The sequence below is a fragment of the Gallinula chloropus genome (genome assembly GCF_964237585.1).
Source record: "Gallinula chloropus genome assembly, chromosome: 4".
Taxonomy (NCBI): Eukaryota; Metazoa; Chordata; class Aves; order Gruiformes; family Rallidae; genus Gallinula; species Gallinula chloropus.
The window spans coordinates 43,476,400-43,497,781 of NC_140088.1; the positions used below are offsets into that span (position 1 = coordinate 43,476,400).

General features: G+C 40.9%; 1 protein-coding gene across 2 annotated transcripts in view; it reads right to left on the reverse strand.

The window, feature by feature from the left end:
• The window catches only part of COX16 (cytochrome c oxidase assembly factor COX16), a 54,357-nt gene that overhangs the window by 15,039 nt on the left and 17,936 nt on the right, over nucleotides 1-21,382 (reverse strand). Inside the window, exon 3 of one of the 2 annotated variants that reach the window (XM_084264039.1) lies at nucleotides 13,212-13,263. The exons of the other annotated variant lie outside the window; for it this stretch is intronic. Within the exon in view, the coding sequence (XP_084120165.1) occupies nucleotides 13,212-13,263 (52 nt within the window). The remainder of the gene's footprint in view (nucleotides 1-13,211; nucleotides 13,264-21,382) is intronic. 2 annotated transcript variants of the gene reach the window in all.

Genomic DNA, 21,382 nt, shown 5'->3' on the forward strand with positions numbered 1-21,382 from the left:
ATAAGGCACCCGAGATAACATGGTTGGAGCAGCATTTTTAATTAATTAACCACAACCAGAATTTAACTTACAAAGACCCCCTTTATCAAGTATTACTTTAGCAATTTTTACTGTCTTAGTTGGCATGTGTGATGTTTGCATGGCCACATTTGTGTAAGGTAATGGGGTACAAGCAGTGAAGTTACAGCTGTTTCTCCTCCCTTCCAGACCCTTCTGTCCTCAGACTTCTTCATGTCTTCTTTCTCCCCCTGCACAAAGGGAGACTAGCTAAAACTGAGGCACAGCATCCTAATACCTGTAACTCTTTTGATGCTGTAGTTCTGATACTGACAGCAATGCAGAAATAAAGGAGGCCAGTCAAAATTTCTCAGGAAAAAGTTATCCTGTAAATGAGAAATGAAGAGAAACTGCTGCTTCTTTAGAAGCAGGAATGTTATTCAGTAAATTAACTTACCAAGAAAGAGTAGTTAAACACATATACACATATCTTGGCAAGCTCTTGACACTGAACATACAGGCACAGGAAAATCCATTCTGCAGAACACATTATTTTATGCAAAGTTCCATGAAAAAGAAAATAATTAAAAATGGAGCATATTTCCTCTTCTCTTTACCTTTTTTTTGTTCCCTAAACATTTCTCCATGTAGAATACTTGAGTTTGGGAGACTGAGTCATCTGCACATTCTAAAGCCTTGGTTGCAAACCCCTGCTTTTCAGTTGCCAAATGGAGCCAGACAGGTTACCAACTGTTTAAAAGCACATTATAAAGTTCTGTTTCCACTGTGTCTCTACCATGCTGTGACATCTTTGTAACATCACAAGGACAAAAAAAACCCCCAAAACCAGAACGGTGCTATTTTCATTCTGAAAAGGCAGATAAACATTGATATGAGCTACCAGCACAGAACACCACCAGGAAACACTTAAAATGTGGGCAGAGACAGGGAAGTGCCCATGCCAAAGTGGTAGCTCCTTTGTATTACACATCTGCCAGAAGATATAAACACAAACACATACATTTTACTTCCCCGACGACTTCGATGCCAACACACACACTGCCAAATGAGCTAGAAGTAGTCAGCTATGTACTGGCAAATGAATCATCAGCTAAATTATGAAGACAAGTCTGTATTGGTAAATATGATGGGGGCAGCAGACAAAACCCAAACGCTCTAACAGCCTGGCAGTGTCCTCTGCATTGTTATTTAGGAGGCAGGAAGGAACAGAAAATAATACCCCTTTACACTAGAGGACCCCTTTGTGTCAGGCAAAATCTCATAATGCTCCTTTAAGATCTATTTAAATTCACGCTTTGCCTCTAAATATGGAATTCAAAACCATTTGGACTTTTACAGCATAACTTCACATTAAATACTTACTGAAAAACTACTGAAATCCCTGATGCAAGTATTAAGGCAGCTTTCATGAGATACTGCCTGCAAGGCTTCCAAAACAATACTGTAAATATAATTTTTCAAAGCTTTACTATTTTTTTCAGAGGTGAGGTTGTTCTGTTGGGTTTGGGTTTTTTTCCTATAGAACACTTGTGGCAAAGATGAACAAAACACTCTCAGAGTATTTTACACTGTACAGGCATATTTCACACCACATCAGTTGGAGGAGCAAAGGCAGGTATACAGACAGATCTCAGAAAAGGTCTAAGAACAAAGGTTTTAAAATTTTGTCCCATTTCATAGTCCTTTGCTCCTTCAGCTTTGCCCTTACTTAACTTCAAAAGCTTCCCAAAGATAAGGACTTTCAGAAAAAATTCTTAGGTGACTAAAAGTAATAGCACAAAAATATCCTTAGAAATCTTAGTAGGCCACTATTGGTGCCTGGAAGTACTTCAAAACCTTTTAAAATAGGGCTGACACTTCTCATTTTAAGGCTGACATTTCAGTCAGAATTTCTAGGGGGAAAGAGATGCCCCTCTAGGTGCAGACCAGGGGCATCACTTCAGAGGCAAGCAGGAATACCTGGTCCTTGCAGCTCCTACCCAAATGCTGCTCTCTTTACACTCATTTCAGTAAATGGAATTTTTTGTTTGTGGCACAAATATTTCTGGTAGAGTTATAAACCCTAATGTGCTGCTACTAAAAAAATTCTTCATTTAACAACCCTGCACTGGTCCACAGTGACCACAGTTCATTTGGGTTCAGAAGCAAATAATCCAGACAGAGAGCGACTGTGAAATTGGTGAATGTCACTAACTTTACCTCCAGGATATGGAAAGGATAGCTCTACCACAAGGGAACCCAAAGAACACCATCACTATCCCCTTTTGATGTTCAGAAGGCTGGAGCACCTCTCCTGTGAGGACAAGCTGAGAGAGTTGGTGGTTCTTCAGCCTGGAGAAGAGAAGGCTCCAGGGAGACCATACAGCAGCCTTCCACTACCTGAAGCGGGGCTACAGGAAAAATTGGGAGGGGCTGTTGATAAGGGCATGGAGTGATAGGATAAGGGGTAATCACCTTAAACTGAAAGAAGGGAGATTTAGGTTAGATATTAGGAAGAAATTCTTTACTCTGAGGATAGTGAGGTTGCCCAGAGAGGTGGCAGATGCCCCCTCCCTGGCAGGGTTCATGGCCAGGCTAGATTTGGGCGAACTGGGTTAGTGGAGGGTGTCCCTATCCATGGGGGCGGGGGCAGGGGGGGAGGTTGGGACTAGATGGTCTTTAACATCCCTTCCAACCCAGACTATTCTATAAAACACAGAAATACAACACAGATCAGCAATGTCACTCTTGTTCAGTGTGCAGAGCTGTGGAGCAAGTCGATCCACATTCTGATTTTCAGGGTGGCACCTCAGTCATCCACGCCTGGATCTGTAACTCAGAGCCCACTTTCACAAGCAGTCTCCAGTCCCTCTCTCATCTATAACCACTCTTATTTATTTGCCCACATTCTATTTGTAGCCATGGGTTTTAGGGTAAACCAAGTCTCCAATATATTACATCTTCCAATATTAAGGGTTCAATTACTACACAAGGAAACTGTCATGAGACAACCGAGTCCTGAGAAGTAGACAGTCTCCTCTCACTAAGTTGTACACTTGTGTCCAGAGACTGGCATGTGTTGACCAAATATTTTTCTATGCCAAAGTTTTTTTAAAACTTTCCTTCTAGCAAGCATTTCCAGAAGGCCACAGAAGATGTTCTACCCTAATAATACTAGTTAGTTATTTTTACTGAAACATGAGTATCCTTTCTTACCCAGTCTTCCAGAAAATGGTATCCCACTGAAAAAGGTTTCAGCTTTGAAACCATTTGGAAATGGGGAAAAACAATGTCCTGAATGCAATAAACACGAACAAAGCTTGGTTTTTGTTTGAATCTGCTCACACTGGCATAAATAGATGTGAGACAATTCCCCTTGCAATATCCACAATGCACAGTCCACATAAAGTCTTGGCATAAAGTCTTTGATAACAGAGAAGGGCAAGGCAAAACATACCATTTCATGCAATTTCATTCACAACATCCTTTAACTAGTTATTTACAATATTTAATACATGAAGAACACTTAGATAGGGCTAACACTTCTGAACACTGGGAAGACAGCTGAGACTAGATGTAAAGCCTGGCTTTATGCCCTTTGATTCTTTCCTAAAATCTGTATAGAACACAAAGTTAAACAAAAAAGCATTTCATCAGGCCTCTGACAGAAATCAGTGCAGACATTACCAAAGGAGCAACAGAAAATCTATTACAATGGCAGAGTTACAGTACCCGCTGCATCTGTGATCTCTCAAAATCCAAATCTACTTGTTTCCAGATGGATAGCCCCCCCCCACACACACACACTATCCCAAACTGGACCAGACATTTTTACATGATGTTGTCATGAGAAATACAATATATTAAGTTAAAGGCTAATATGATGGTGAAACCGCCCAATACGTCAGCAAGCACTTAAGCATATCTAGAATTCTCATATATAAGGTATTCAAAACTAACAAGGGTTCTATAGCTTTCAGTTCTGAGAAGAAAGTACTCAAGCATTTAACCAATGATTTGTGTGCTTTTATATCCAGCTGGATTCACAGGTGCACATTTATTTATTTGATTTATAAAACATAAATTAGTGCCTTAAACCTTGGCTCTGAGCAAGCTAGCAGAAATTTAATTTCACAGTTAAATTCAGTGCAAAACCCTGTTTTTTCCAGAATAAAATAAAATATTCCAAGGGAGGAAAAAAAAACAACCCACAAGTTCAGAACTAACAGCAAGTCCCATGGTGTTTCTGTAGTGTCCCCTGCAAAGAAAAGCAAATTTTGCTGCATGCCTAAGACAAACCAGTTCTAAGTATGGAGTCAACAGCACCTGTGGCCTTAAAGTCAAAATAGCCAAGATCTCCCATACAGGAATCTCCAAGCTACCATTCCTGGGATTTGCTAGCTCTTGGTTTCCTTGCAACCTAATAGTACAAAGGGAGGAACTTGCTAAGTTTTTTTATGCAGTTTTTCCAAATTTCCTTTTTTACTTTCTTCCAAACAAGTAGATGGTGGATGAGAAGCTTGACATGAGCTGACAATGCTCACTCACAGCCCAGGAAGCCAACTGCATCCTGGGCCACAACAAAAGGAGCACGGCCAGCAGGTCAAGGGAGGTGATTCTGCCCCTCTACTCCGCTCTTGTGAGACCCCCACCTCGAGCACTGTGTCCGGTTCTGCAGTCCCCAACATAAGAAGGACATGCAACTGTTGGAATGGGTCCAGAGGAGGCCACAAAGATGATCCAAGGGCTGGAGCACCTCTCCTGTGAAGACAGGCTGAGACAGTTGGGCTTGTTCAGCCTGGAGAAGAGAAGGCTCCAGGGAGATCTTACAGCAGCCTCCCAGTACCTGAAGGGACCTGCAAGAAAGATGGGGAGGGACTTTCTAGAAGGGCATGTAGCGATAGGACAAGGAGGAATGGTTTTAAATTGGAAGGGGGTAGATTTAGATTGGATATTAGGAAAAAATTCTTCACTACAAGGGTGGTGAGGCACTGGCACAGGTTGCCCAGAGAAGTTGTGGATGGCCTCTCCCTGGCAGTGTTCAAAGCCAGGTTGGATGGGGCCCTGCACAGCCTGGTCTAGTGAGAGGTGTCCCTGCCTATGACAGGGGGTTGGAACTTGATGATCTTTAAGGTCCCTTCCAACCTAAAGCATTCTGTGATTAAGAAACAAAAGTTACGTGAATTGGTTGAAACATGCTGATGATCCATGGTCACATAAAAAGTTTCTTATCCTGGAACAAGAGTTGCAGAATTTGCTGAGTCAGCCATTACAAAACACTGATAGAGAAATCAGCAAGAGAAGCAAGATACCTATTTTAAAAACATTAAAAGACAGTTTCTCAAGGTGCCTTTGTAAAGTCTTTTTGTATGCTATACCTGTCCTGCCACAGCCACATCGTGAACTACAGTACATAAACACCCTTAAGAGATCAGTTCTGAAAAAGGAGATGTTACGTACAGCAGTACTTAAAACATCCCTTTCCTTCTCCTCCAAGTGTGGGTATAATTTATGAAAAATTAATTACATCTACTAAAATACTTCTAAGTTCATAAATCTCGGTTTCATACCTTATATGTGAGCTCTCTGCAATGTTTAACCCCTAACAATGCATCTGCTGGGAAGATAGATATTTGACATTTACGTGGAAAGGTGGGCCTGGGGGAACCTAATGAGGTTCAACACTGATAAGTGTCAGGTGTTGCACTTGGGCTGGAAGAATCCCAGACGTAGATACAGACTGGGAGAAGAGCTCCTGGAGAGCAGCCCTGCTGAGAAGGGCCTGGGTGTCATGGTGGATAACAAACTTAACATGAGCCAGCAGTGTGCTCTTGCAGCTCGCAAGGCCAATGGTATCCTGGGCTCCATCAGAAGAGGGGTGGCAGCAGGGACAGGGAGGGAATTGTCCCTCTCTGCTCTGCCCTCGTGAGGCCCCATCTGGAGTCCTGTGTCCAGAGCTGGGGCCCCAATACAAGAAAGATGTGGAACTGTTGGAGAGGGGTCAGAGGAGTCCATGAAGATGATGAGGGCAGGAGCACCTCCCCTATGAAGAGAGGCTGAGGGAGCTGGGCTTCTTCAGCCTGGAGAAGAGAAGGCTGCAGGGGGACCTCATTGCAGCCTTCCAGTCCCTGAAGGAAGCAGAGAAACAGGAGGGGAATCAACTTTTTAAAAGGGCAGACAATGGCAGGACAAGGGGGATGGACTGAAGCTAAAGGAGGGAAGGTTTAAATTAGGTATTAGGGGAAAGTTTTTTACAGAGGGAGTGGTGAGGTTCTGGAACAGGCTGCCCAGAGAGGGGGTGGATGCCCCATCCCTGGGGGTGTTCAAGGCCAGGTTGGATGGGGCCCTGGGCAACCTTGTGTAGCTCCAGGCCTGGAGGTTGGTGTCCCTGCCTGTGGCAGGGGGGTTGGAACTCTGTGATCCTTGGGGTCCCTTCCAAGCCAGACCATTCTATGATTCTATGATTTTCAAATGTGTTTTCTGCACATTTCAGTCAACCCATCACCACGCTGTTTAGCTACTATCAGTACTTCATTAAGCGGTGTATGCAAAAGGAAAGTCCAGTTCTAGTAACAATAAATATTGAACTTCGGTGTTCAGAATCACATGAAATTTGCTGGTAAAAGCTTTTACTTTAAATAGAAGTTGCACAAATACAAAAGGAACTTCAATAGTTCTTGAATTTACTGAACAGTGATTTGCTATATCCAAATTACAGGGTTACTTGGTTCCATCTGCACCATCTTGCAGTAATGGACATGCTACTGAAAGCATCACTAAGGTATACATAAGGATTCACAGAGTACAAGTTTGTGATGCTAGTGTTTAGGAGAAAAGAAACAACTCAATTTTGCCTCTAAATGGAAGATACTTCATAGCTGGAAATAATAAATAGAACTTTTTGGATGTAACTCCTGCAGAGTCAATACTTTGGTTACAGTTTTAAAAGACTGCATTTTAATGGCTATTTACCTACTTAAGTGAGTTAAAATTGGACAATTAGTGCAAACACAGTTTAAGCTTTTCCTTATCGTACCCTTAGTCATATCCTAACTCTAGACAGAACCAACCTCTTTGTGGTAACAGAAAAGGTCCCTAAAGTTTCTGTTAAAAGTAAGTAACTTCAAGAGAGAAGCCAGGAACTGGCAGCACACAATGCAAGCAGCCCATGTTCCTCTCATCTCCTTCTTTCCATTGGTGCACTAGCAGTCAGAAGACCATTGAAGAGAGAGTCCTCTTTACCTCTGTACTTCAGCAGAAATACCTGTGTTCAGGTGTTCACAGACTGTCCAGCAAGGCTCGTCCTGGTAGTAGCTTACTTTAATATAGAAAATCCAAGGCACCATACAATATCTAACCCACTATATTTTGGATGGTGTAACAGTTCAGAAACAGAAAGGAATTCATTTAAAAAGAAAAGTCTAACCATCTCACAGTAGACCAAACCTTAAAGCTTCAATAAAAGTACAAAGCTTCAAAAATCCACCAACCAATTAACCAACCAACCATCTCCTAATATATAATACAGTTAAAAGAATGCACAAACACACTAACAGATTAGGAATGCTTTCCTTAATTAAACTCAAATATAAGTGCTTTTTTTTCCTTGCCTAAATGTAGAAGTTAATGCTTAAGCCTTGCCTTGAGCCATGTGTATTTTAAATGTATTTGCTACCCTTATACAGAAAAGACCAGCTTTCACAAACCAACAGCAAGAAAACATATATTCAAATTTTTGCTGCCCCAAAATAAACAGTAATATAAAACAAAGCCAAAAAGTGTAGGGTTTTAACCCTAAGAGGAGTTTTAATTAACTTTTAGAACGTCATTTTGGTTCGTAATACAATTCTCAAACCTTTCTGCAAGTACTGAAACAATTCTTGAATTTCTATCTTCACACAGACACAATATTCAGAATTCGGTGTGAAGTTATCAAAATGGCTTTTTTTTCTCCTGAAACTGTTTCTACAAATAAACTATGTCTTGAGAAACCCTCCAACTACCAAATTCTAATACCTGCCACCCCAAATCCGCATGTGTTAAAGGAATTATCACTTCTCATTCTGCAGTTCACATAGCATTAAAGTGAAGATACTTTCCACACTGACATCTAGTGAAGTTTTACAGTAAGAAGAAAAGCCTACTCTAATACTTTTCACTTACAAAAAGCTTTCCATCTTCCAAATTACCTAGATTTTAGATTACTAGAATTTGCAACACATTTGTACATCATGACTGTTCTCTTCTGAAAGCTATTTTCCCACTATTTTTAATAAATAACACGTTTAGCTCCCAAAGGCTCACACATTACAGAAAGTTATGTGGTCTGATGCAATTACATTTAAAACCTGACTAGCAGAGTGTCTGTTTTTCTATTATGTCAGATAAAATTTTTCAGTTCCCATTTCCCACCAAGTTTTCTGATCAGTTGGATTTTGTCACTTAATGTATTGTTTCAAGTGCAATGTATCTGCTTAGAGCAGAGAAAAATAGAGAAGAAACACATCATACTTAACGGTACTAAAAATATTACAACGTTCAACACCACCCATGGAGAAGCAGATCCCTATGCCCTCTGGCTATTCACTAATACTTCTAAGGGTTAAACATCCAACACTAACAAAGCAGTTGTAGTAAATTAAATTCATAATTCACTGGGAATTATGAATGAAAAATATTCTAATTCATACATTTTAGATATTAATAAGACAAGTCATGTCTCTTCTCTATGTAGTAACCAGAAAGTTTGTATTCCTACATTCTCTCTGTAATCAATGAAGAAAGAGGGGTTCCTCTGGGAATACCTAAATTAGTCTCCTGCTCTGAATCATCCTGGGGTTTATGCATGGTAGATTTTATGAAGAGTGGAGGCACTCTTAAAGAGAACTCCTGAATTCCTTGACTCCATAGCTGCTCATCTGCTCCACAGGGACAACATACCATCTCGGATACCTTATACCCTCCTTGAGCTGCACTCCAGGGAGTCAAGATATGATGCTGCACTAGCTACAACATTCATTTCAGCATTGGTTAAGGTTCTAAAAGGCAAAGTTTCATTTTTATGCCTCATCAAAACAAAGGCAGTAAAGCATTGCCTGACACAATGTATAGGAGGTTCAATGCTCACTCCAGGGAAAACGTTATCACCCGTTGCATCACAAGCAAACCTCCAAATGCTTTCTGCAGTGACAGATACTTGAACAGAGACAGATTACGCATTTTCCCCTCTAATTAGCAGTGTTACTCCAGATAGGCCTTTGGGTGTTGCTTTTTTAGATTGCTGTGTAACTGCAGTTTGCAACAGAACCAATTGACTTCAGTCTTTCCAGCCCCAAAACACAGAGGAGAAGAAAGAGAAGGTCCATTTGAGCAGAGATTGCACTTAGAACGAAAAAATTCCCAGGCAAAGGGTTTTGAACACTTTCATGGTAAAAACTGTAGCGATCTACAAGGCAGGAACTGCAACAATTCCTCATCTAGGGACTGGGACCCCATTACTTCTGTTTGAGCTTCTGTCTGCAGACACCACAGCTATTGTCTTCACCAGATGAGCCTAAGAAACTAGATGTTTTCTGGTGCTTCAGGGAGATGAGGGGAAAGACAGCTGGATATTAAATTATGTTTTGGTTAAAAGCTGCCTGAAGCTAAATTACACACTTGTAATCATTTCCATTGCAAGGCAAAAATACTAGTAATTAATTGTGGCAACGTGACAGAGTTTAAAGCAACCAAACAGAATTCCTGGTTATAAAATGTAAAAATCTGAAATCTATCACCATTATATGTACTGAAATTAGTTCCACTTGCAATGGCATCAAAATGAGTTTCTCCACTTAATAACCTTCTCTTCGTCCGAATCTAATCTTTACAACAGAAACACCATCAAGAATTATGAAATAGAAAAATGGCTTCTGTTTAAGACAAAGACCTCTTAATACTTGCACTCTATCTTGTGTTTCATCACAGAGAAGCTCAATAATCTGAAGCAAAGCTGCCAGAAGTCCAGGTACCTCCAAACATATCCCTTTTCTTTTCCCCCCACATTAAATTTCTGTCCAGGAAGAAGAGAAAAAAAGAAGGAAAAAAAAGGACAAATGTGGCCATTTGCCTGGAATTTCCAGATGCTGGGCAGCACAGTCAGGTGGTAGCTCTAATGTGGTTGCTTGACGCTTGGAAATTGTACATGGACAATGTATATCTACCATGACTTACGTGCCTCCAAAGAGTTACCTTGTGTGTAGAACATACTTAGCATGCTCCCTCTGCTGAATGCTCCCAAGTAAGCCAGACAGCATCTAAATACTGCCTTGAATTTCCTGGACAGAAACAGAAGTGCCCCCACATGAAGTACTCGCTCTAAGGTAATCTTCTAAGTGCATCCACCACTAGTGTATGCATATAAGAAGCTGGAACAACACACTGGGACACGTGAGATACTTCCTATAGCAGTGGGCACATACGTGTTTGTACCTACATCTGAAGATTCAGAACTGCATTTACAGGGACCTCGCATGCAGCGAAACACCCAGCCTGAATTAGATGGCTGCAATGAAAGGGGGAAGAAAAAAACAGGGCAAAAGAAGATTTAGACACTTACAAAGAGGACAACAATTAGAGCAGCAGTAACTACAGGCCATCTCTAAGTACAAGGCAACTTACCCTGAGATTCGAGCAGACACTTCCTTTCAGTTAGGATTCATAGCCTTTAGCCATCTCAGACTGAGGTGGCCCAGGTTTGGTTTGTTTGTTTTAAAGGAAAAGAAACACCTCTTACTTAAGAGCAATGCCCTGAAAAAAGGGGACACAGCTTCAAGGTGCTTCTTAACACACATTGATTTGATAAAAATACTGAACTTCTAAGTGGTATAGGAATTAGAAAAGAGGTTTCCCCTATTTCACATACATACCCTAATCATCACCTCATGATCCTGTTTTTTCCCCCCTCATTCTTCCAAATCTTTAACTGTTCCCATAGAGAATTGAGTTTTAAAACTAGAGCAGTTAATGCCTGAAGCTCCAGGCTATCTACAACTTTCATCCACATCCTGGCTACCTACTCTCTGGCTGAACTAAGCAGCTCACAGGCAGCTACAGCATCCCTGCTTCCCCTGAAAAGCCTCATCAGTTGTACTCAACAGCTCACTCAGCAGTGCCCAGGTACTAGCTAACACAGATTGAGGAACATCTATTTAATGGAGCCTAAAAAATTTCTTGCTTGGCCAAAAGCAGAATTTCAGGTACATACAATTTCTTCAGTCCAAATGTGTAGGTAGCCACAGAACGGACACTTTAAGAATCAAAACAGTAGATCTAGGAAGATATTAAGCCCCTTAAACTTCATGTCATTTTTTTCAATCTTTATAACAGATTGCTCTGCCTCTTAGAGACACACCATTTTTGATTCAGTGATGTTTATTAATCCATGAGTACTGTGGAAAAGGACTTGGGAGTACTTGTGGATGAGAAGCTGGAAATGAGCCTCCAATGTGTATCTGCAGCCCAGAAGGCCAGTCACATCCTGGGCTGCATCAAAATAAGCATGGCCAGCAGATCAAGAGAAGAGATTCTGCCCCTCTGCTCTGCTCTGGAGTACCGCGTCCAACTTTGGAGACCTCAGCACAAGGAGGACATGGACCTGTTGGAGCACGTCCAGAGGAGGGCTGTGGATCAGCCCTCTCTGATCAAAGGGCTGCAGCTATAAAGACTGGCTAGGTCTGTTCAGCCTGGAGAAGAGAAGGCTCCAGGGGACCTTACAGCGGCCTTCCAGCCCCTGAAAGGTGCCTCTAAGAAAGCTGGGGAAGAACTGTTCATTGAGGGCTTGTAGCAGTAGGTCAAGGGGTAATGGTTTTAAACTCAAAAAGGGGAGATTTAGGTTGGGTATTAGGAAAAAAATTCTTCACTATGAGGGTGGTAGATCACTGGCACAGGTTGCCCAGAGAGGTAGTGGAGGCCCCATCCCTGGAGATATTCAAGGTCAGGCTTGATGGGGCTCTGAGCAACCTGATCTAGGGAAGATGTCCCTGCTCACTGCAGGGGGTTGGACTAGATGATCTCTAAAGGTCCCTTCCAACCTTGCACATTCTATGAGTCTATGATTAATGTATCCTTATGTGCAGCATATAGCATGACACCCTAGCATGGGTGTGATTTCTACAGCAGTAGTAACCACTGCATACATGGCAACTGAGAGGGAAGGGCTTTTCTTCCCGAAAAAAAGGTATAAAAAAAAACCTGACAGGGGTTCAGTGAAACATTTTCCCATGAAAATCCTGAACATTACTATTTAGGTTCTCTAGCCAAATTCAGCATCATTAACAATAAATTTTCATACCCATCAGCAAAAAGCTATGCTGGCACAATATTACAAGACTGAAACTAAATGTTGATTTTAAAATCAGGTATTTCACATTCTAAAATTAGTATAATTTTAGTTCTTCATCAGCAAACACAGGTATTACCAAAATAATCTTTGTATTACTAATATCAACATCATCTAATCCAGATGTACCATGACTGTGTCCTGACTTTTTAAAATATTTTGAGAGCTTGTATCTATTTCAAGTTATTAATAGAAGTCTTCTCATATTGACAGCTCTCCTGGTTTCATCACAACAGGCTAGGTGGCCTTGGACTATTTTTACTTTTTTTTTTTAAATCTTGATACAATATGGGATGAAAGAGCTGGTATGGGCAATACCTTCTTTCTAGTTTGTCTGACAGTGCTTTAAGCTGGTTTGGGGGACAATAATCAGTGGCTCTAGGTGGATCCAATCACTGGAAACCATTCAAAAGCCTTAGAATAGGGCAACAAACATCTTTCTGAATCCCAGACTGATTTCCTATTCACCTTTTACAGAAAGGTGGTGGTTAATATGCTGAACTGAAAAACGAAAACATACACCTCTGTCTGGTATGAGAGTGAATTCAGTAAGCAGCTTTTTAGAGAATAAGTGGGTAAGTCATCTGAGCTGAAGCAAAATGGATTAGTTTTTGCTGAAATCAATGCAAAAATATGAACCTAACACTAACAGCTGAACCTCAAAATCTTCAGGAATAGCATGGATAAAGAACTCATTTCCACACAAACCCTCTGGACTGAACTGAAACACGAAAGAAAACTGATGCCTGAACATCTGGTACCACCACAATATAGAATATGAAAAGCTCTGCTACCCTTTCATTTCTGTGCCATGTTGCAGGACTGAAATTACTACCTTGGATGCTTCTGAACCATGGTCAAAAGGCGTAACAAGTTCCAAATTCACCCTGCCAACAGAAACAAAGACATTATAAGGGCATCTGCTTAGCCATCAATCAAGAGCCAGGCTGCCACACTTCACATCCAATTCTAAAACCCTCCACTAAGTAGGCCATGCTTAAAAGCAAGGTCTGCTTTAATTTACCAAAATGTGCTTCATTACGTAAAGATAAACCACTGACAAAGATCTTTCTTTCCTATAAGCAATCATAAATGTATGTCTCTCACATTCTCTAAAGAGAATGTTGTTCCAAACAACATTTCAGTGTATTATTGCCTTAAATTCTGGAGGACCTAGGTCCAAGCTTGTTAATGAATTTAGTCTTTGAAAATCAACTAAATCTACTTACACAATGAAATTAGCCAAAGTTTGTCTTCATTAGACTTGAGACTCAGGTCAATCTGACCTGCTTAAGAATACAACAATAATCACCAACATCAATCCATCCCTTGCCACACTACACTTGTGTAATCAGCTTACTGAAACTAATTCAACGCATGAAGATGCATTTATAAATAAATAAATAAATGCTAAAAGACTATATGAGAAGACTTCCAAGTTCAGTGACAAATGTTAAAATGATTCCATATCCCCTTGCTGACAAGTTCAGAACAGGTACAATTCACATCCAATAAATTCTACCAATCACTAATTAAAGATACTTTGATTTGATTTTGTTCACTCAAATCAGACAGGATCCCTGTAATACAACCTCCTATGAAAGCACAGAGGAAACTGTCTAGAATCACCTAACACCTCAGATACAATAAATAAGAGTTCCTCTACCTTCATGCCATCTTGTTTGCCAGTAAAGCTCCAGGAAAAGAATATTTAAGGTGGGATTCATCTCACCCTATTTTTAGCCATCTAAACTTTTGACTGGAAGCCTGAAGTCTCTATTTAGGCTCTTCCAGCAGTCATCTGAAGAGAGATGAGTATTGCTAGAGAAAATTAAACCCACTTTATGGTACATGTCCAAAAAGCTAACTCATCTACAGTTGAAATGAGGCTGAGGTTTATCTTACCTACCACTCCCTGGTCAAATTAAGTAATATACTCTAACACTGACGATGATACTCATTGTCTCCCTGAAATGTGGTACTAATAAAGTGTTAAACTCAATCTCCTCTCTACTCTTCCATTGTTCAAAGCAGAAGTTCCTCAAGCGTCTATTTTAACGTTGAATGAAGCATATAATGGGGGCATTTCACTCTCAAACCAGCTATCCAGGCAGTCCATGTAGATATCTCAAACCAGGCATTTCATTTAACACAATGGAAACATGAGCAAGATGAATTCCCAACTTGGTGAACAGCACCACAGACATACATTTAGATTTAGATGAGCGTTTAAATGTCACCCCCTTAACTGCAATAATGCAACTAACCAACCCATTCATAGTGTTTTTAGTAATAATGGTGCTAATTTAAGTTGACCTTGGCACTGGTAGGGGTTCTAAAGAATGAGTTTAAGTCCATCTGGAACAAAATCAAGCAGAATGCCTGTAGAATACACAAGATAACGGAGAGCATGACACAACCTGGGCTGGCAGCAATAGATTTAAGTCCATTAGTTATCATTAGGAAAAACTACTCCCTGTGCTTGTCCAGTCCAATCACAATGACTTGGCCTATGTAGAATACTCCTTGAAATCCCTATGTGTGCAACTCCTGTAGACATGAGATAACAGGTTACAACTTAGTAACAGCAATATGAATGTGCCAGCCAGCAACTCCACGTAGTCTTGTCCAGTCACCTGCAAATTTATTCCCCTTTTTGGGTGGGTGTTGCAACCTCATTTAAACACTGTACTGCTGCAGCTGTCACCATGTCCACATGAGGGTTTGCAACAAACTGCAGTACGCCTGTGAACCAGGGCAATGTTCTGACTGCAACACAAAAGTACTCTGATATGCAGATACCACTTACTTCTCAACTATCCACTTATAATAATGAGAAAACGCTGGACTGATTTCCTGGACCTTCCAGAGGCAAATGCCAGTTACATACTCTTGTTATATAAAGGCCTCATGGAAAGTGGTTAATCCTCTACTCCTGTTTCCTCCTACACTATTTCACCCTGACCCAAAACACCTGAATTAATGGATCTCACCTGAGGAAATTTTTTTGGTTTAAATACTCATTTGTATGAAAATAATTCCCTCTGTTTGAATTAATTAACTTTCCTGTTCCCTATGTAAAGTAGAGCAGCATTAATTATGTCCCTTTTACAGACTAAGAAAGTGAGACACTCCAAATTCAATGACTTGCTCATAGGCAGAGAGGAGGTCTGTGGTAAAGGAGGCAACTGGAGCAAGAATCTGAACAAGGTGGAAATCCAATTACAATGAGATCAGTGGAAGTTATTTAAATCACATGCTGCTGAGGGACTCCTGAACCCATGCATGAGTTTCAAGACACAATGTTAAAGGTGAAAACCAGGGACCCACCAACAATATTTTAAAACTGTAATGAGTACAATCAACCAGACAATCAACACACTCAAACCACTTTCAAGCCCAGTTATGAGGACAGCTATAAACCAGTAAAATGTCAGTGTCAAGTACCATATTAGCCTTCTTTTCTCTTCCACTCCTCATTCTTTTATTTTTCAAAGGACAACAAGGCTTCCAGAATAATCCTCCACATACCATATGTGCTCTTCTTCTCAACTTCCAGGTCAAAGATTATAAAATAAAAGCTGAGATCCTCACAGTTATATAATTTCTTGAGTTAATGTTCTGGTTTTGCCCCAGCCGGCAGCTAAAGACCATGCAGCCGCTCTCTCTGGGGGAGTGTGGTGGGAAAGCCAAAGGCAAGCCTCCTGGGATAAGGACAGGTTTTTGGGATAGCAAAGGGTGGGAGCAATAACAAATACATGACTTTATAGCAAAAAATATAAAACTGGTGACACACAATGCAGTTTCTCACCTAACCACACAACTCAGACCGCACAGCTCAGAGCCATCCTCAAGCCAGACCGTGCCCAAACTGCACACCCTGGAAGTGTGTGTTCCTCTTTTGCCAGCCCCTGTTTATGCTGAGCATGATCTCATGGTATGGAATATCCCTTTGGTTAGTTTGGGTCACTTGTCCTGGCTGTGTCCCCTTTCAGCTTCCTGGGTGCTCCCTGCCTTCTCATTAGCAGGGCACTACAATCAACTGAAAAGTCCTTGACTGCTTGGCAACAACTAAAGCATCAGTGTGTTACCAGCACTGCTCTCATCCTGACTCCCAAACACAGCATCCCACCAGCTGTTAGAGAGAAAATTAACTCTATCCCTGCCAAAGCCAGAACAGTTAGGACTTCCAAGATACCTAGTAAATGCAGTAATTGAGAATTAACAATAGCAACACTAACAACTTGCAGGTGTCTATAAACAATGTCTCATAGGTAATTACATGCCATTCAACTGGTCAAACTCATTAGTAAGGAGCTTAAAATACTGCTATTCCCTGTACAGAATTTTTCAAAGCAAACTACTCAATCTGCATAAAGAAAGCCAACACACTTACTAATGAGTATGCTTTACATCACCACCACTCCTTTTATACTCCCTTCCAGGTTTACATTTTTACTGCTAATAAAGGACGACCAGGTCAGGTATTTCCATTTTCACTTGGATTTTAACCTCCGGAGTGGCAATCAATGTTCATACTTTAATGCAAAACAGCTGATTCAAGGATAAAACTCATATAGAAGAAAAGATTGAACTTCTGTCATTTTGACTCTTGACTACCTCTACTTTCTCCTTCAGTAAGACATTATTCTCATTTCTTAGCATTTTACTTTTGGGATGGACTCACTTTGCATAGGACAGAGGAAGAGCCAAGTGGATTGAGGTACTTTGTAAATACTAAGGAGGACTGAATAATAATAATGCTGTCATAGCTAATCTACAGCAGGAACTATCTGCAGACTTTAAAGGCTAATTGATGTTTTGTTTATTGACAAAATGACCTAGAGATTCCAACTTTACTAGAAGTGCTTCTACTGTATGTTATTCCGGAGGAACCTGCTCAGTCCTACCCCCTCCTCATACTCTGAGAACCTGCCTTACAACAGTATTTCCTCAACCAAGCAGTTTTGGGAGCTTACAAACTCTTTTATTCATTAAACCCTATTCATTTAATTAGCCTAAATGGTTTGCTAATGGGCTGAAATCCTGGATTTTCTCAGGTAGTTAAAACGTTGCTTCTCTTTAACCCTCTACAGTAACTATCAGCCAATAGTATAGACTATTCCAGAAGTCCAAGATTCCTATATCCAAAGTTAGATCTGAATGAGTAAGTTTCTCTCATGCCTTGAAAGACAGTAACAGGCACACAGTAAATAAAAATAATTTATTCTTGCATACTTGAAACATTTTCTGTAAAAAAACCTCCTTAAATAAGCATCTCTATTTAATTACATACATGACAAGAAGTAAGACAAAAAAGGGGCTAGTTTCCCATTTTAGAGTAAAGGGGTTTGGAACAATACCTATATAACCTTCTCTTTTCTACTCCATTAATTCCACATGATTTTCCTGTAAGCATACCTGGGTTTCTATAAGCAATTTTGGTTTGCATAAATTCTTCCCAGAAAAGAACCAATTATCCAACCTAATGATTTATCTATTAATGGACATTTTGGCAACAATAGATAATGGACAAGTCCTTGATTAGTTTCAGGAGGATTCTAACTAGCATAAACAGACATTTACATCAGCAACAGTCTCAACATAAATTCACTTTAAAAACAGAACATTCAGTGACTGATCTGGCATCCTGAGTAACTTAAGGTACACCCAAAATGGGTGGTTTTTTTGCTTTTTCCGCAGGATCCCAAGCAGCAGCACAAATGAACAAGAGGACAGATTACCTTTTGCAGGCCCTTCTCAGCCACACTCCAGCTACTGCTCTAGACTGTCTCTCTGCAAACCCCAATCCTAGCCCCAGCTGGATGCATCACCACCAAACCATAAATCACACTCACTCCAATGTCCAAACCACCATTTTCTCTTCATTTTCATCCCTTTATAAAGGAACATTCTTCAAAAGCCAGTTTGACATTAATAACAAAGGCATTATCACTAATGTAGCTTTTGCTCATTAAGCCACAAGAATACAAAGTCACAGTTAACCCCATAGTCACTGAAACTAAAGATTGACCAATGTTTTTAAAAGAGATGTCTTTCTTTTTTCCCTTCTAATTTTTTATATTCAGTATGTTCATTCTAGAGTCCCCAGAGGCTGCTGCTCTCTTCTAAGCTGCATGCTGCAGCAATCTGGGAGAAGCTATGCAGTGGAGGTGTCTGGAAGAAGAGGCAGAAGCCTCCTCAAGTACCACATTGGCAGAAGAACCAGATTCTGAGTTTATGTGTTGTTTTCTGCCTTATCTTTATGCTAGGAAGTGCAGTTAAGCAGCTGCTTTGCTAAGCATCTGAATTACTGTCCTGAAGAATCACAGAATCACAGAATCAGAGGGCTTAGAAGGGACCTCCAGAGATCATCGGGTCCGACCCCCCTGCCAAAGCAGGGTCCCTAGAACAGGTCGCACAGGGAGGCATCCAGACAGGTCTGGAATCTCTCCAGAGAAGGAGACTCCACACCCCCCTGGGCAGCCTGTCCCAGGGCTCTGTCACCCTCACTGGGAAAAAGTTCTTCCCCACGTTGAGGCGGAAGTTCCTGTGCTCCAACTTGAGGCCATTGCCCCTTGTCCTGTCCCCACAGATACTGAGAAGAGGCTGGCCAATTCCCCCTGTGTCCCACACTTCAGATGTTGATAAACACTAATAAGGTCCCCCCTTAGTCTTCTTTTCTCTAGGCTGAACAGCCCAAGTTCGTTCAGCCTTTCCTCACAGGGGAGATGCACCAGGCCCTTCAGCATCTCTGTGTCCCTCCTCTGGACTCTCTCCAGGAGATCCCTGTCTTTTTTATACCAGGGAGCCCAGAACTGGACACAACACTCCAGGTGGGGCCTGACCAGGGCAGAGCAGAGGGGGAGGATCACCTCCTTTGGCCTGTTGGCCACACTCCTCCTGATGCCCCCCAGGATCCCATTGGCTCTCTTAGCCCCCAGAGCACACTGCTGGCTCATGGCCAACCTGTCATCAACCAGGACCCCCAGGTCCTTCTCCACAGAGCTCTTCTCCAGCAGGTTACCCCCAGCCTGTACTGATTCCAGTGGTTATTCCTTCCCAGGTGACAGAGCTGCACTTAAGTTGGTGCGATAATGTTTGTTTATCTGCAGCAGTAAACTGTTCACCCTACGGCTTCTGTGATCTAGGTGACTGCTTTTAATCAGGGTGTTCTGTACTGAACCCTTTACTAGACACTAGTTATACTGTAACGCTTCTTCTGAAATATCACTGTCAGCTGAGAACCTGCCTAATAAGGTGGCTTCCCTCTCCACACAACAAGAATGGTTAGACTGGGAAAACAAAAAGGATAAATACTTTGAAAGGAAGGGATCATGGTTTAGTATTTGAAATGTAATGGAGATTTACCATGAAAGGACTAAGTTCTGTCTATCTAGCACCTGAATTAGTAGGAAAATAGGTCAGAGTCATGCTTACAAAAAGGCACATCCTTAAAACATGATCAAAAAAGATAGGCACGGGGGTACTACAAATCCTAGCCTACTTCTGGATGGGTTGCTTAACCTCTTGCAACCTCCATTTTTTCAGCAGTAAAATGGAAATAATACTACTGCCTTTTCTGAAATAAGGCTATGAAGCTTAAATTCTGTGAAAGTCTTTGAAGAATTCCCTATAAGAAAAGTGTTATTAAATTCCAAAGGATAAACGGTAACAAAAGAATCCTACTTATTTTACTGCCTCCTGCAATTTGTGTGTAACTGCTCAACCTCCCTAAAAGGAGTGCTTGTCCTGTCCTGATAAAGATTATGCTAGTCAAAGTACGCTTTATGAGAATAGCATATTTTACTCCAACCCCAAACCACTATAACCAGGGACAAATTAAAGAGATGTTCTAACCATCAGGAGTTTTGTTAGCATTTTTAAATTACTTAATGTTCTCTTCCTGAGTTTCATGTACATTTTAAACTAGGTTTGTTTCTCTTTTATCAGTTAAAATACATTCTAATCTCTTCTGACATATTTTTTAATGAATTAGAATGCTTCTTAACTCTCTTTTTACAGACATAGAAACAAAAACTAATGAAACACATTGCTTTGATTTTTCTGTCTAGAAACGAGCCCCAAACTGGTGATGTTAGTTCTCAAGCAACTGCACTGTTCTTTATCTAAAGTTCATCTATTCCTAAATAAAACCATAATGAAAAGAAAAAGAAAACACAAAAGAGATCCTGCAGCCTTAAGTAATACTGATCAGAGCAGAATCCAGATGTCCTCTTTTAGCTTTTCAGATCTTAAGAACTCCAGGGTGTAGTAGCTTCCCCTCAGAGCTTTCATGTACTACTGTCTAATTCAATGATGCTTCACTTGATTATAACTGCTGGGACAAGGAGCCTCATAGATCTGAACAAGCACAAGTATTATCAGGTTTTTTTCCCTGTGTTGCAGTCACAGTGCAGATCATGGAGGCCAATGGTAATTCACCAAGTATGATTCTGACCAAAAACCTGACAGAAACACAACAGGCGAATTCTTGCCCCTGTTGTGATCCCCATCTGGCTGGAGAAAAACTTAAAAGGCTCCCACTGGTTCTAAAAGCCCAGAACTGACAAAAAATAGCTACCCAGAAGACAGCACTAGAGAAAAGGTTTGTAAAATTACTCTCCCTAGTCTATGGGCTATGTCAAATATGGCACTGAGCAAGAGTGGGCCATGTGGTTCTTCAAAGGCCGCAGCTAGGTATGCAACACAAGGAACAGTGAGGAATGATGCAAATAATTTAGATGGCCCACAAGGACCTAAGACAAAACAAGGGGGTCTCAGACTCTCAACAGTTCAGGATCTAAAAGACTTGACCACAGTAGAAAGCTACGTTGTCCAGTATCTTACACATCTTTTTTTTTTTTATGAAGTGCCATATAGTCTTTAAAATAGCTTCATGCCACCTGCAAGTCAGCAGCACTGCAACCAGAAAGCCTCTCTGCACTGCAATGGCAGACTTGCATATTACAAAGTTAGGCAAAGCCACCCAATACTGCTTTCTGC